Here is a 13,107-nt window from a genome sequence, read left to right as displayed (position 1 = left end):
AGAATTCTTTTTTTGAAGGCATAAACATTTTAATATCGCTTAAAACTTTATAAAAAGACAATAAATTTGTAAAAAGACATTAATTTAAGAATTTACTATGCTTTCATGGTTCAACATCGTAATTTGCCGGTTCATATCAAGTGACCCCAAGCGATCTCATCTCCCATAAACTACTCTACAAAAATGTAATGCTCTCAGTAATTATCTACATTAATTTCAAGTTAAATCTTAATTTGGAACACAAGTTTAAATGCAAGAAATATTTCAATGCGTACGAATAGCTTACTCAGAAATTATGTAAAACTGCAGTGCTTTACTTCGCTAATGCATTCTCATTAGAATTGACGAATTTAACCCGACTTTCCTTTTCTATATTTTTGGCTTCGGGTAAGAGCTGTGATTGCATCCTATTTGATTTAATTACCGAAAATGGCCTTAGACATAAAACTGAACTATCTGATAAAAATTCTATGTAATTATATGCCAGTATTGAAAGAAACAATCAATCTGATAAGAAAAAGCTGCGACTTGTTTTGAAAATGAGGCGTAAAAGGTTACCAGCGAGAATATTCCGTTTGACATTGGTTGTACCATTATTGGCGACTTTATCGCTTGCGCCGGCAAAACGGAAAAGTACCAAAATTTTCTAATACGATATACATTTGAAAAGATTCACATATATGTACTTTTCTTTTGGCAGGGTCTTAGTGAAGATGTTAGTATTAACAAATTCTTCGATGATCCTATGTTGTTGGAGCTGGCTCGTCAAGACGTCATGTTAAACTATCCATTATAATAACAATGCACTGAACTTTTCCATTTTATGTAAATAATAATCAAAACATCTTGTATAAACAATTTTAATAAACATTTCAAATAATTATGAATATATTATTAATCTTCAAATTAATTAAAAAAACTATTTTTATAAACATGTATTGATTTACAAAATGGTGGATGAAGCAATTCCATTGAAAGAGGACAGTGAAGTGGAAGAAAGCACTGTTTGTTGGTCCTCAAAATGATCTTGGATTGCTTGATCAGGCAACTAATTAAAACTCAACCAGTGAGTATTCTGAAACAAAATGAAATACATTACCATTTTCAGCAGATGCTACAAATTATAATAAATTATTAAAATGTTTGTCTGCAAGTAATTATAGAAATAAATTTGGCTTCCAATTTGATTTAACGAGGTATATCACTTTTATTTTTAATTTCATATAAAAGTTACTTATTTTTAAAATGCATATTGAATCACTTTATATTCTATAAATATGCTTTATTTAGAAACATTATGCACATTTGTTCATAAATATAACATAATAAATTTATGATGCATAAAAAGGAGAGAACTATAACTAAAGAGATAATTAAAAACACTACAAGTTTCTCCGTATTTAATTTTCGGCTAAACGGGCTGGCTGCATGCCACATCCTTCCCATTTTTTAAATAAATGAGAAATTTCTCAAAATTTTCATGAAAGGTGTATAATTTTTGATAACTAATAAAGAAAAATTTTCTGAAGTTTTAATTGGGGTCAGTCTCAATAAATAATGCAGAGGAAACATTTTAATTTTTTTTAAACAAGGTGATAACTTCTAAAATATTAAATAAGTTTTCAATTAAAAAAACAATAATTTTCATCAGAACTTATTTAGGAAAGGATTATTAACAGGATAATATATTTCCTTCATTATGAGTGATTTATACTGCACTGGGCGATGATCTAAATTTATCTGCATCATAAGAGACAATCTCAAATTTTTGGCATTAAAATTACATCTGACAAGATAGAAATTGCTAAGTTCACACAACCTTAAGAATAGTTCTTTTAACACAAACAGTACAACAAAAGTTACAAAACTCTTTAATATTGCTATTCGATAATACAGTCAAAAGTCTTTAATCCGGACTCGTCGGGACTTCGGCGATTCCGGATTCTAGATCATCATTTAAATCTGGTAAGATGGCATGCAGAAATTATAAAATTAAAAATATGAAACCATAATTTATGAAATAAAGAGCAATTATGATCTAAAGGGTATCAAAATTTACAAAAAAAAAAAAAAAAAAAAAAAAAAAAACTTAATATTTATTTGTTTACTTTATGAAATATTTCTTTCAACGTGCACATGCGTAAAGCATACATTACGCATAGTCGAAATTAGAAAATTGCAACCAGAAAAATATTTGATGTGTATTCGTGATATTTATAATGACGAGGAATTTGATTTAAATTATATCAAAGACTGGCTACATCGAGATGAAATACTACATTTAGTAAGGAATTATAAGTTGAATAAAATAAAGACATCTGCCCTGAAGATAAGGATAGTGCTGACAGATCAGTTTCCAGTTCATTGCGTGCTGCGACGTCCCCCCCCCCACAGAGCAGCGTAAAATTGATAAACAGATTTCGGAATAGTTAGAGAAACAAAGGATATGCCTTTATCCATTTTTTGCAGGAATTCCACTTTTTGTTCAATGGAAATCGAAACATGCTTTCACTTTGTAGATCCTTTGGCAGCTCCAGAATCGGAAATTCTTTTTGGCATAATCGAAAGTTCAAGCTTACTTTTATAAAATTGCTCTAACAGTCTGCAAAAAAATAATAAGTCAGATCCAATTCGAAGATTAAGGAAAATTGCAATCTGCAACATTAACTGAAATAGATAATTAGATAATTTTAGCTTAGCTTATACCGTCCGTTATACATTAAACGCGCATGCATAAACACATATGCGTACGCGTAAAGGTATTACACGTTTACGCGTGCACAGAAAGTTTGTAGCTTTGAGGTCTGGATTATAGATCATTCCGGTTTAAAGACTTTTGACTGTATAGTTAAAAAATTTAACCTGATTTATAAAGAAAAATGAAGCATTAGAAAGCTAAAAAGGTTGGTACCAATTTAGTCTTCATTAGATGCAATTAGAAGGCACTTCATGCTGCAGCATCTATTTCTGTAGTGGAAATCAGATTGGTTAATTTTCACGAAGAAAAAACTGAAATGACAACACTGTTTTGCACATAAAAATAAAATCAAAAAGTGCAATGCATAGATGCTTAACAATCTAATTGTATATATGCAAACAGAAGAAAAAAAAACAAGAAGATACAATTTTTGGTTTTATACCTGAACTTTTAGCATTAGAAAACATTGCAAAAATATTACTTAAAAAACTACCAAATTCATTAGATGCAAAGGAATAAATTACCGTTGGATGCCTGGCTTCTTCTCTGCGTATAACTTGCTGAGTTTGTACATCGTTAAACCTAAGTACAGCTGCGATCACTTTTGCTAAAGTCTAAAAAAACAAATATGAATATAGATGTTTTCAATAATAATGTTTCATCAAAAATAATTAAAATCTCATAAAATATTCTGAAATTCATGTTTAAGCACAAAAGACTATTGTCATGGAAAGAACCTCACTTTCTAAAACATATGAACATGTTTTAAAACATTTTTTTTTCTATAAACTTTATAAAATTTAGCCACTAGAAAATATTCTCTTTCAACACAGAATCACTTTAAATTGATTCTGAATTATAAAAACTGAGACCTGTACTGCAACAAGTCCTTGAAATTACTTTTAACGCAAAAGGATTGTCCTTGAAATTACTTTTAACGCCCAAGAAAGGCTCAAAATGGCATTTTGCATCGAATCGCTATAAACGGCTGTATCACTTTGCAAATTGCTGCCACAAACTATTATCACCCTGTATTACATTTTAAGAAATTAAATAATGAAGAATCTGCATGAATAAATGTATGTTTCTCGCACTGCGAAAAAACTATACGTAGAGCCATCAATTTTTTAATAACGTAGTCCTCCACTTGAATATGGGCACTGTGATGCTTCTTTGGCGACATGAAGCAACTCCAATGATGGAACACAGCAATAACTTTTATTTAACACTCAAAAAAATGGCGACATACAAACAACAAGAGAAAACATATTCTAACATTTAAAAATAAATTACACTCTTCGTGCGAGAGTCGCACGTGGCACTCGAGTCTGGTTTCAAATATTGCCATTCACAAATACCTTAATGTTCATCTATTTAAATTATTTAAACTACAAGATTTTAATATTATTTAAATCTGTTACAACCTCTCCCCCAATGAAGAGACTTTTACCGAAGGGAAAAGTTCTGTAAATTTCGAAAGTTTATAAGCTCGGCTTGCTCAATTGCTTAAAGAGAAAAGATAACTTCTCTCATAAGTTTCCAAATTTTCAGGGCGAAAATTTTAAGTTTTAAACAAATATTTTTACACCACATTTAAATAGGAAGAAAAAAAATGGAGAACGTTCAAATACATCAGTTGAGTATACATTAAATAAATAAATAAATTCCAAAACGTGGTTACATACACTAAGAGTTATTATATTACTTAATTCTACTCAAAACATCTACGTTCTTGTGCAAAGATCCTTTGCGATGAATGACCTTAAAATTATAAGGTTGTGATGAGAGTGCCCAGCGCATCAATCTAGAGTTACATTTGGCGTTGGATTGTAGCCAGACCAAAGGATTATGATCAGTCTGAATCAAGAATTCTTGCTGACCATCCAGATAAAAATACAGTTTCTTGATAGCGTAGATGATAGCAGTGCACTCCTTTTCAGTAGTACAATAATTCTTTTCAAACTTAGTAAATTTTTTGCTTATATACAAGATAGGATGTTCACGTTGTTCATCATCTAATTGGCATAGTACTATACCCATGCCATTGTCTGAGGCATCGGTTTGTATAACAAACCTTTTATCAAAGTCGGGAGCATACAAAATTGGTTTCCTGCATAGCAAATCTTTTAAATTTTTAAAAGCTTTGTCACATATTTCAGACCATTGTATATTTCCTTTTTTTGTTACCCCCTTCAAAGCGTTCGTGAGGGGTGAAGCAATTTCCGGAAATCTCGGTATGTACTGGCGATAATACCCTACCAGTCCTAAGAAAGCACGTACTTCTGTTTTGGTTTTAGGTGTAGGATACTCCTTTACAGCCAGGATCTTTACTTCATCCGGGGTTCGTTGTCCTTGTCCCACGACATGGCCTAGGTATCTCACTTGATCTTGTGCAAATTTACATTTTGATGGTTTTAGTCGTAAATTTGCTTTCTGTATTCTCTCTAGAACAGAAGTTAAGTTTTTAAGGTGCTCTTCCCAATTTTCTGAGTAAATGGCAACGTCATCCAGGTATGGTACAGCGAAACCTTCGCATCCAGCCAGGACTTTAGTCATAACTTTGCTAAAAAAATATGGGGCATTTTTTAATCCAAAGGGTAAACGTAGAGGCCTGAAACTTCCAAAACTAGTTACAAATGTTGCATATCTTTGGGCTCTTTCTGTTAACGGAATTTGCCAGTAGCCTCTAGATAAATCTAATAGGGTAATATATTTTGCTTTTGCTACAGTTTCGATACGTTCTTCAATATTAGGCAAAGGATAGTATTCAGTTTTAGTAACAGCATTGAGTTTACGATAATCAATACAAGGCCGAGGATCCTTTGAAGAAGATTCTATCAAAATCATGGGAGATGTATAGTCCGATTCTCCCGGCTCTATAATTTTAAGATCGAGCATTTTCTGTATTTCCCTTTTCAGAATTTCAGTCTGTCAGGCTTTATTTGTATTGGTTTGTTATTTAATAGCTCAATATCGTGACAAACTAAGTTTGTTAGTCCAGGATTATTTGAAAAACAACCAGAATATTTCCATAAAATCTTTCGTAAATCTTCTATTTGCTCGGATTTCAACCTTTTCTCGAGTTCATTCTCCTCTATGATGTCCGAAAAATTTAATATACTTGGATTGGAAGGTAAACGAGAAATGTCCATTTCTAAGTCTCCTTCCACTTCAGTTATCATATTAATCATTTCTGGTCTTTTGTAATATGGTTTAAGCATGTTAATGTGATATACTTGATTTGGCTCATTTTATTCCTTGAAACTTACAATATAATTGGTTTCTGAAATTTTCTGCTCTATTTTTCCAGGTCCTTTCCACTGTACTTCTAGTTTATTTTGACGATTCGTTGATAAAACAAGAACTAAATCTCCTTTAGCAAATTCTCTTTTCACTGCATTTCGATCGTACCATGTTTTCCTCCGTTGTTGAGCTTCTTTCATGTTTTCCAAGGCAAGTTCTTGGCATTTCTTCATTCGATTAATAAGTTCGAAAACGTAACTGACAACATTATTACTTTCTTCAATCGGTTCTAGCCACTGCTCATAAAGTAAAGTGACTGGCGTTCGTAGGTTTTTGCCATGAACTAATTCTGCTGGTGTAAAACCAGTGCTTTCGTGTGTGACTGTTCTGAGAGCAAAAAGAACTGATGGTAGATAATTCTCCCAATCTGAAGTCGCTCCTAGACATACGACTCTTAACTCCTTTTTAGCGTTCTATGGAATCGCTCAACGGGATTACTCTGCAGATGATACACAGAGCTTCTTACATGTTTAATGCCGAAACGCTCCAAAAATTCCTCTGTCAAAGCACTGACGAAAGAGGTCCCCTGATCTGTTTGGATCACTTTTGGGAAACCCATACGACTGAAAATCTGTAAGAAAGCATCAATCACAGATGGCGAAGAGATGTCTGTCACCGCAACAGCATCTGGATATTTGGACGACATACACAGAGCTGTAATAATATATTTATTTCCAGTCTTTGAAATAGGTAGCGGACCAACGGCATCGGCATTTATTTTAGTGAATATTTCGGAAATTACTGGTACTAATGTCATTGGAGCCTTCTTTTTGTCATTTCCTTCTCCAGCGCGCTGACAAGCATCGCAGGTTCTTACAAAATCTTCAGTTTCTTTGTAACACCTCGTCCAATAAAAATATCTAGCAAGTCTGTCTTTGGTCTTTTTGACACCCAAATGACCAGAAGTTCCTTCGTGGCACATCTTTATAATTGATGGCTTGAGTTTTTCAGGTATAACGACAAGCTGTCTTTCAAAGCCCATTTTATCCGTCGTTTTTTTAACAAAAAGTTCTTTTCCTGTCAGACTATAGTTTTCATTTTTGCATGTACCTTCTTTAACTTCTTGGATGATTTTAGACAGTTCCTTATCAGCAAGCTGAAGTTCTGCAATTTCTTCTGAGTCAATGTTTACCAGTTTCATGAGAGTTTCATCTTCCGAATTTAGCTCCGGTAAATTATCTTCTTCTTCAAAAACATCTCTGGATGCTTTATTTTCTTCCTTCATCGGTTCCAAGATCTTCTCTTCGGCTATTTCTCTTTTCTTTATTAAGCTCTAGTAGAGACAGCATTAACCTGGTGAGGACAACTATCAGGTTCCTTTCCTTGTTTATTCAACAGTGCAAAAGTTCGATTGCCTAATAAATACCTTCCTTTGTCGAGTTCATTTCTAATAATGGCAGCCTTAGTTATTACTCGTCCAAGATCGCAATTTAGTTCGATCTCAGCCAATGGTAAACAGGTTGGATTCAAATCTAATGGCTGTTGCACCCACACATTTTCATCTGTCAGCATTTCCGGCGTGATGTATTTGCGACAAACTATATCAATACTAGCACCTGAATCCCTTAATATAGGAATTTTATGACCATTTACGTAACCCATACTAGTATAAGGTAATAGAAATTTATCCTCTGGTTTTGCACTAATTCTGTTAAGATTAGCAGGAGATTCTTAAGTTTTGGACATTGGGGTCTTAAATGTTGATAGCACCCACATTGATAGCATTGTGGCATTTTTCGTTTTTCATATTTATCAGCTGGACGTGGACTTCTAGGTCTATGAAACCAGCTTTGCAAATTAAATCCTGATGACAATTTTTTTTCAGTTTTATTTTTATTATCTGAACTCAATTTACCTTGAGATAGTGTATTGTATCTTTCTTTCTGCCGATCCACTAGAGGCCTCTTTTGAAAGTTTCCGCAAACGTTTTCATAGGCATCAAGTTTTTCAGCTAATTTTTTCGATGAAATCATCTCTACACATTCATCAAGAAAATGATCTCGAATTTCAGGAGGAACTCGACGTTTAAGTTGGTCAAGCACCATCAAATCTAGCAACTGATCAAAAGTCTTAACTCCTAGACCAGTCACCCATTCTTTGCAATAATTTTCTATTTCATAATTGAAATCCACCCATGTGGATTCGGTACTTTTTTGATGTTTCATAAATTTCTGCCTAAACTTTTCCGGGCTTAGTTTAAACCGTCTTAACAATAAATTTTTCACGTGTTCATAGTCTTTAGCTTTATCGGAGGGTTCTCTAGCTATTAACTGGGTTACTTCGTAAGGAAGTAGTCCTAGTAAATGAGATACAAATTCTTCTTTATCAATTTTAGCCCATTCTGCTTGCCTTTCAAACAATAGCAAATATAGACTGATATCTCCTTTCTTGTCATCGAATTTCTGCATAAGGTGATGCAGCTCCGTTTTCGGCTGGATCTGTCCGGTATTTTGAGACTTTGTCTCTGCTTCAAGTCTTAATCTCTCTAATTCATACTGTTCGTTCCTTCTCCGCTCTTCTGCTTCCTCCTTCTCTTTCCGTTCTTCTATTATTGTGTCTAAAACTCCTTTGACGAAGACTTCATCATAATCTCTACTTTCAACAATTTTCTGTTTTAAATCAACTATTTTCAAATCTGCAGTCACATGAACTCCCAGTTCAGCTGCGAGATTTTGCAAATCTTCCTTACGAGCTCTTCCTAAGTAAGACATTGTTTCTACATTTAAAATTAACGAACACTGTGTTCCTTATATTTCCTCAAAATAGCTCAAAAATGAAATATTTAAATTATATGAAGTTCATTCTCTCTACCACATTAATTGTGATTAAAATAAAGAATAATAACATAGAGCAATATAAATATCTACCGTCTGCACAACTAAAATGAATATTAAATATAATATCAAATACGGTAATAAAATAAGACAATTTAATATTAACAGGAAATAATAATCTGGTATCGCTAATATTGCGTTCAGTGATGAACTAATAAAATAAAGCAATTCTATATGAACAGGAAGTAGTAATCTGGTATCACTAATATTATGTTCAGTGATGAACTAATAAAATAAAAATATGCACGATTATTCGATCTCGGTCGGTGCCTCCAAAATAATTAAGACTGTAATACTTCTTTGGCGACATGAAGCAACTCCAATGATGGAACACAGCAATAACTTTTATTTAACACTCAAAAAAATGGCGACATACAAACAACAAGAGAAAACATATTCTAACATTTAAAAATAAATTACATTCTACGTGCGAGAGTCGCACGTGGCACTCGAGTCTGGTTTCAAATATTGCCATTCACAAATACCTTAATGTTCATCTATTTAAATTATTTAAACTACAAGATTTTAATATTATTTAAATCTGTTACAGCACCTGGAAGCCTGATTCTTTAATTTGTTTTATTATCTATTTAATATTTTTTAAACTTTAACACATTTTTGATTAAGAAACTCAATGATTTCAAAGCAAGCAGTGGCAACACACTATATGGAATAAAATACTTTTATCTCCAGTGAGCAAGACTATCTATCGGAAATTCTAAAGATATCCTGTTTTAAAATATTTTTGGTCAAAATGCTCTCGAAATATTTATGTATGTGTAAATGGGGGGGGGGGAAACACCCTTTTGGGCATAATAAAAAATCTGCGAGCTTTCAATTTTTTTTAACCAAATTTCTGATAAACAATATTATTTTTATTTATATATGTATTTACTTTTAAGTCACTAAAAGAAAACAAAACAAGTTAATTATTCATTGAAACCATTGTATAAAAATTTCACATGACAGATTCTCTGTGAGCAAAATAAATACTTTATATTACTTAAGAATAGCAATAAAAAGCAGCATCACTATATTGATTAAAATGCATCTAATTTATTTGAAATTATTTAACACTTACAAAATTAAAATGCATTGATTTTTCAAAAGAACTAAATTCCAACTCTAATCCCAGACTCTGGTTCTGGATGGCAAGTGTTTAATGAATATGAATAAGGCAGTAAAGTTAAAATGAAACAAAAGGGGAACACCCAAGTGAAAAATTAATGTTATTATTTATCATTGAATTAACAACAATATTTATTGGTGGTATACCATAACTTAGATTAACTAAATAATGTTTATTTTAAATATACATATATATATTTATTGGTGGTATACCATAATAACTTAGATTAACTAAATAATGTTTATTTTAAATATACATACATATTTTTTAAATACATAAAATAACTGCTGTATATAAAATGCAGAAATGACACATTGTGCTTTTCAAGTAATCAAAATAAATGCACTTACAACTGGCTCCTTTCCCATCATGTATTCATAAATAATGTTCTTCAAGTACTGTAAAAGAAATTTATATATATATGAAGCAAGTCAGAACTGACTTACGTATTAATAAACAAATTTTACAATATTATTAATTTTGTATGAAATGCAGCTGCATTTTCCTTCTTAAATATTAGTCAATGTATATTATAATTTTAAAAAATTAAAAGTTTTACCTTCATATTCAGTAAAAATTATTTTTCACTGCAATACTTGACAAATGTTGAATAAAAAAGAAAGCACAATATAATTGATTTCATAAGTATTCTAAAAAAAAGTGCCACTTTATATTTATTTGTTCATTGGTGCAACAGTTCAATAATGAAAAATACATATTGTATAAAAACAATGCAGCCATGTCTTTTAACCTAACCTTACCAATTTATATTATTTTCACAAAATCTGATATTCATATAAAATTTTGAATTAATACATGACTAATAAAATGGTTTTTCATACTGTATCACAAAAAATAATTTTTAGCTAAATTTTCTTTGTATTTATAATTTTATATACGTGAGAATGAATATTAAAACATTTATTTTAATATCCATTGCTATTAAAATTTTTCAGAGTAATACTAATAAGTGCACTTCATTTTTCATTCCAATTCATGTGGCAGTTCATTTTGTTTTAATTCTTCAGCTAAGGATATACTACCGTAACACCTGTTGGTGTGCACGTGATATGCTTTTGAGGTAGATACTCTATTCAGTTGCTAGCACACATACAAGGTAATACTGTTGCTGTCCAGTAAATCTAGCCTTGGCAGATTTTTGGAAGTGATGCTCCTTTAATACGGAAAGATGCTATATACATATCCCATTTCCAAATCTACCAAAATACATATAAGAATGTCCTACTTAGTCAGTTTATTGCGATTGTATGTAATAAAATATATTTTTCTGTTAAATTTTACAGTGAGCTTGTCAATGCAAATATTTTGCCCAAGTATAAAATTTTCTGAAATCTTTAATTTAATTCCAAAAAATTGTGCAGCATATGTGAGTTCTAATATCAGTTCTTGCAGGATCAGGTGTTTTCAAAAACATCATCCAGAACATCTGGTTGCAAATTTTCCTTGCAAATATATTGATAAAGAAAGGAATCCTACTACTCTCTTTAAACAAACAGTATTGTGACATATTTGCCAGAAGTATCGCACCCATTTTGACAATAAACGCTACGATAAAACCTAAAATTCATCCTTTTCAATATGATGCCACGTTTACCAAATGCAGTTACTAGATATTTCTTTCAAGCTTAGAATATTTTCTGTGTAACTGTTGATTTCTTTTATAATCTCATTTGCCTATCTTTTAACACTTGAAAATCAAGTATGTTTTCACTATCCCTCAGTTCTAAATTTTCATCATAAGATTTTGTTTATGCTTCTAAATTGTATTTTCTTAAACTTACCTTCAACATCTAAAAATATTTGGTAAGAAAACGTTTTTGCTTAAGAAATCTACAAGACACTTGAAATTCTTTGCCATTTTATCACATGGAAGATTTTATTTACAGCTATTTAAATTTTTTCACTTAGAACACTCATTTTTTCTGTCATTACCACTACATTTCAATCAAAAAATCTGCAAAGTGGTAAGAAAAACAATAAACATCAAATAAAACAGCTGCACCCTCTCGTGCAATGAGTTCTTGGTTCATCAAAGGATTAGACTCTGAAGTAATCTTAAACACTGAACGTTTTTAATGTTCTAAACGTTTGAATGTTCATAGACTTAGTGTTCACTATTTAAATTGGCTGTATTCAGTTCACGTCACTTCTAAGGAGTACAGAAACTGCAAAAGGTGACGAAGATGATTTCCATTAGCCAAACGGGTAGTGCAAGCCCTTATCTTTCTATCTCGTCCTGGATTACACTCATGTACAACTCCCATCTTCCATAATAATCATGATAGTTTTTCTTCATGTACTAGAATTACAGATCTCTTCAAAAGATGTATAACGGCACTACCTCTCTGAATTTGCTTTATGTTTCTAATTTCAAGTAAGCATTCCCTTTTCCATCTTTTCCAAAAACATTCTAATAATGTTACTCGGTATTCATATTGCCTTTAAATTTTCTTTAGTTGAAATCTGGTTCAAGATATTTGCCAGATGGCGAAGATGTCAGTCTTCATACAACTAGAAAATGAGCTGGTGTCAGTGATTCTGGTTCTCTAATTTCACTATAAGTCAGTGGATAAAAATTTAATATTGCCTCAATTTCAATTAAACCTCTTCCCAGCTCTTCAAATTTAAGTGACACCTTCATAAGTATTTTCTTCAAACATGATTTGATAGAACTAACTAGCCTTTCCCAGAAACAGCCTTGCCTTCTCCATGTTGAATTTACACTCAATACCTTTATTACCAAAATAACTTTAAACTTCTATGTCTGTGATGGTATTCCATAATTTTTATAACTCTGTCTGCCCTTTCAATGGTTTTTGCATTGTCTGAATATATCATTCAACATGCTCCTCTTCTTGAAATAAATCTGCTAAAGGAAAGAACGATTTTTTTTTTTTTTTTTTTTTTTTTTTTTTTTTTTTTTTTTTTTTTTTTTTTTGCTATTTGACTAGACACTAGTTCTAGATGCACTGCTCTTGTTACAGCACATATGTACAGAACAATATAAGCCTTTCTAGTTTTCATCCTTTGACTCAGAGGACCAGCAAAATCGATTTCAACAACTTTGAAGGGATTTGCCTCTATTATTGTTTTGGTTGGTAAAGGAGTGATATTTTGAATTA

At 31.7% G+C, this 13,107-nt stretch overlaps 2 protein-coding genes across 2 annotated transcripts in view; one reads left to right on the top strand and one right to left on the bottom strand.

Moving 5' to 3' along the window:
* Positions 1-883, top strand: part of LOC118183848 (116 kDa U5 small nuclear ribonucleoprotein component) — a 104,203-nt gene extending 103,320 nt beyond the window's left edge. Inside the window, exon 24 of the mRNA XM_035353453.2 lies at positions 701-883. Within this exon, the coding sequence (XP_035209344.1) occupies positions 701-796 (96 nt within the window). The 3' untranslated portion in view covers positions 797-883. The remainder of the gene's footprint in view (positions 1-700) is intronic.
* The window catches only part of LOC118181986 (uncharacterized), a 111,384-nt gene continuing 99,121 nt past the window's right edge, over positions 845-13,107 (bottom strand). Inside the window, exons 20-22 of the mRNA XM_085819151.1 lie at positions 10,315-10,362; positions 3,223-3,312; positions 845-1,075 (exon numbers count right to left, since the gene is read on the bottom strand). Coding sequence (XP_085675277.1) covers positions 1,049-1,075; positions 3,223-3,312; positions 10,315-10,362 — 165 coding nt within the window. The 3' untranslated portion in view covers positions 845-1,048. The remainder of the gene's footprint in view (positions 1,076-3,222; positions 3,313-10,314; positions 10,363-13,107) is intronic.

This window comes from Stegodyphus dumicola, chromosome 6, assembly GCF_044657685.1.
Source record: "Stegodyphus dumicola isolate Sdum_Otavi_A_Nest chromosome 6, ASM4465768v1".
Classification (NCBI taxonomy): domain Eukaryota; kingdom Metazoa; phylum Arthropoda; class Arachnida; order Araneae; family Eresidae; genus Stegodyphus; species Stegodyphus dumicola.
Note: the sequence above shows the minus strand (reverse complement) of the source record. Positions and strands in the feature narration are given on the sequence as shown.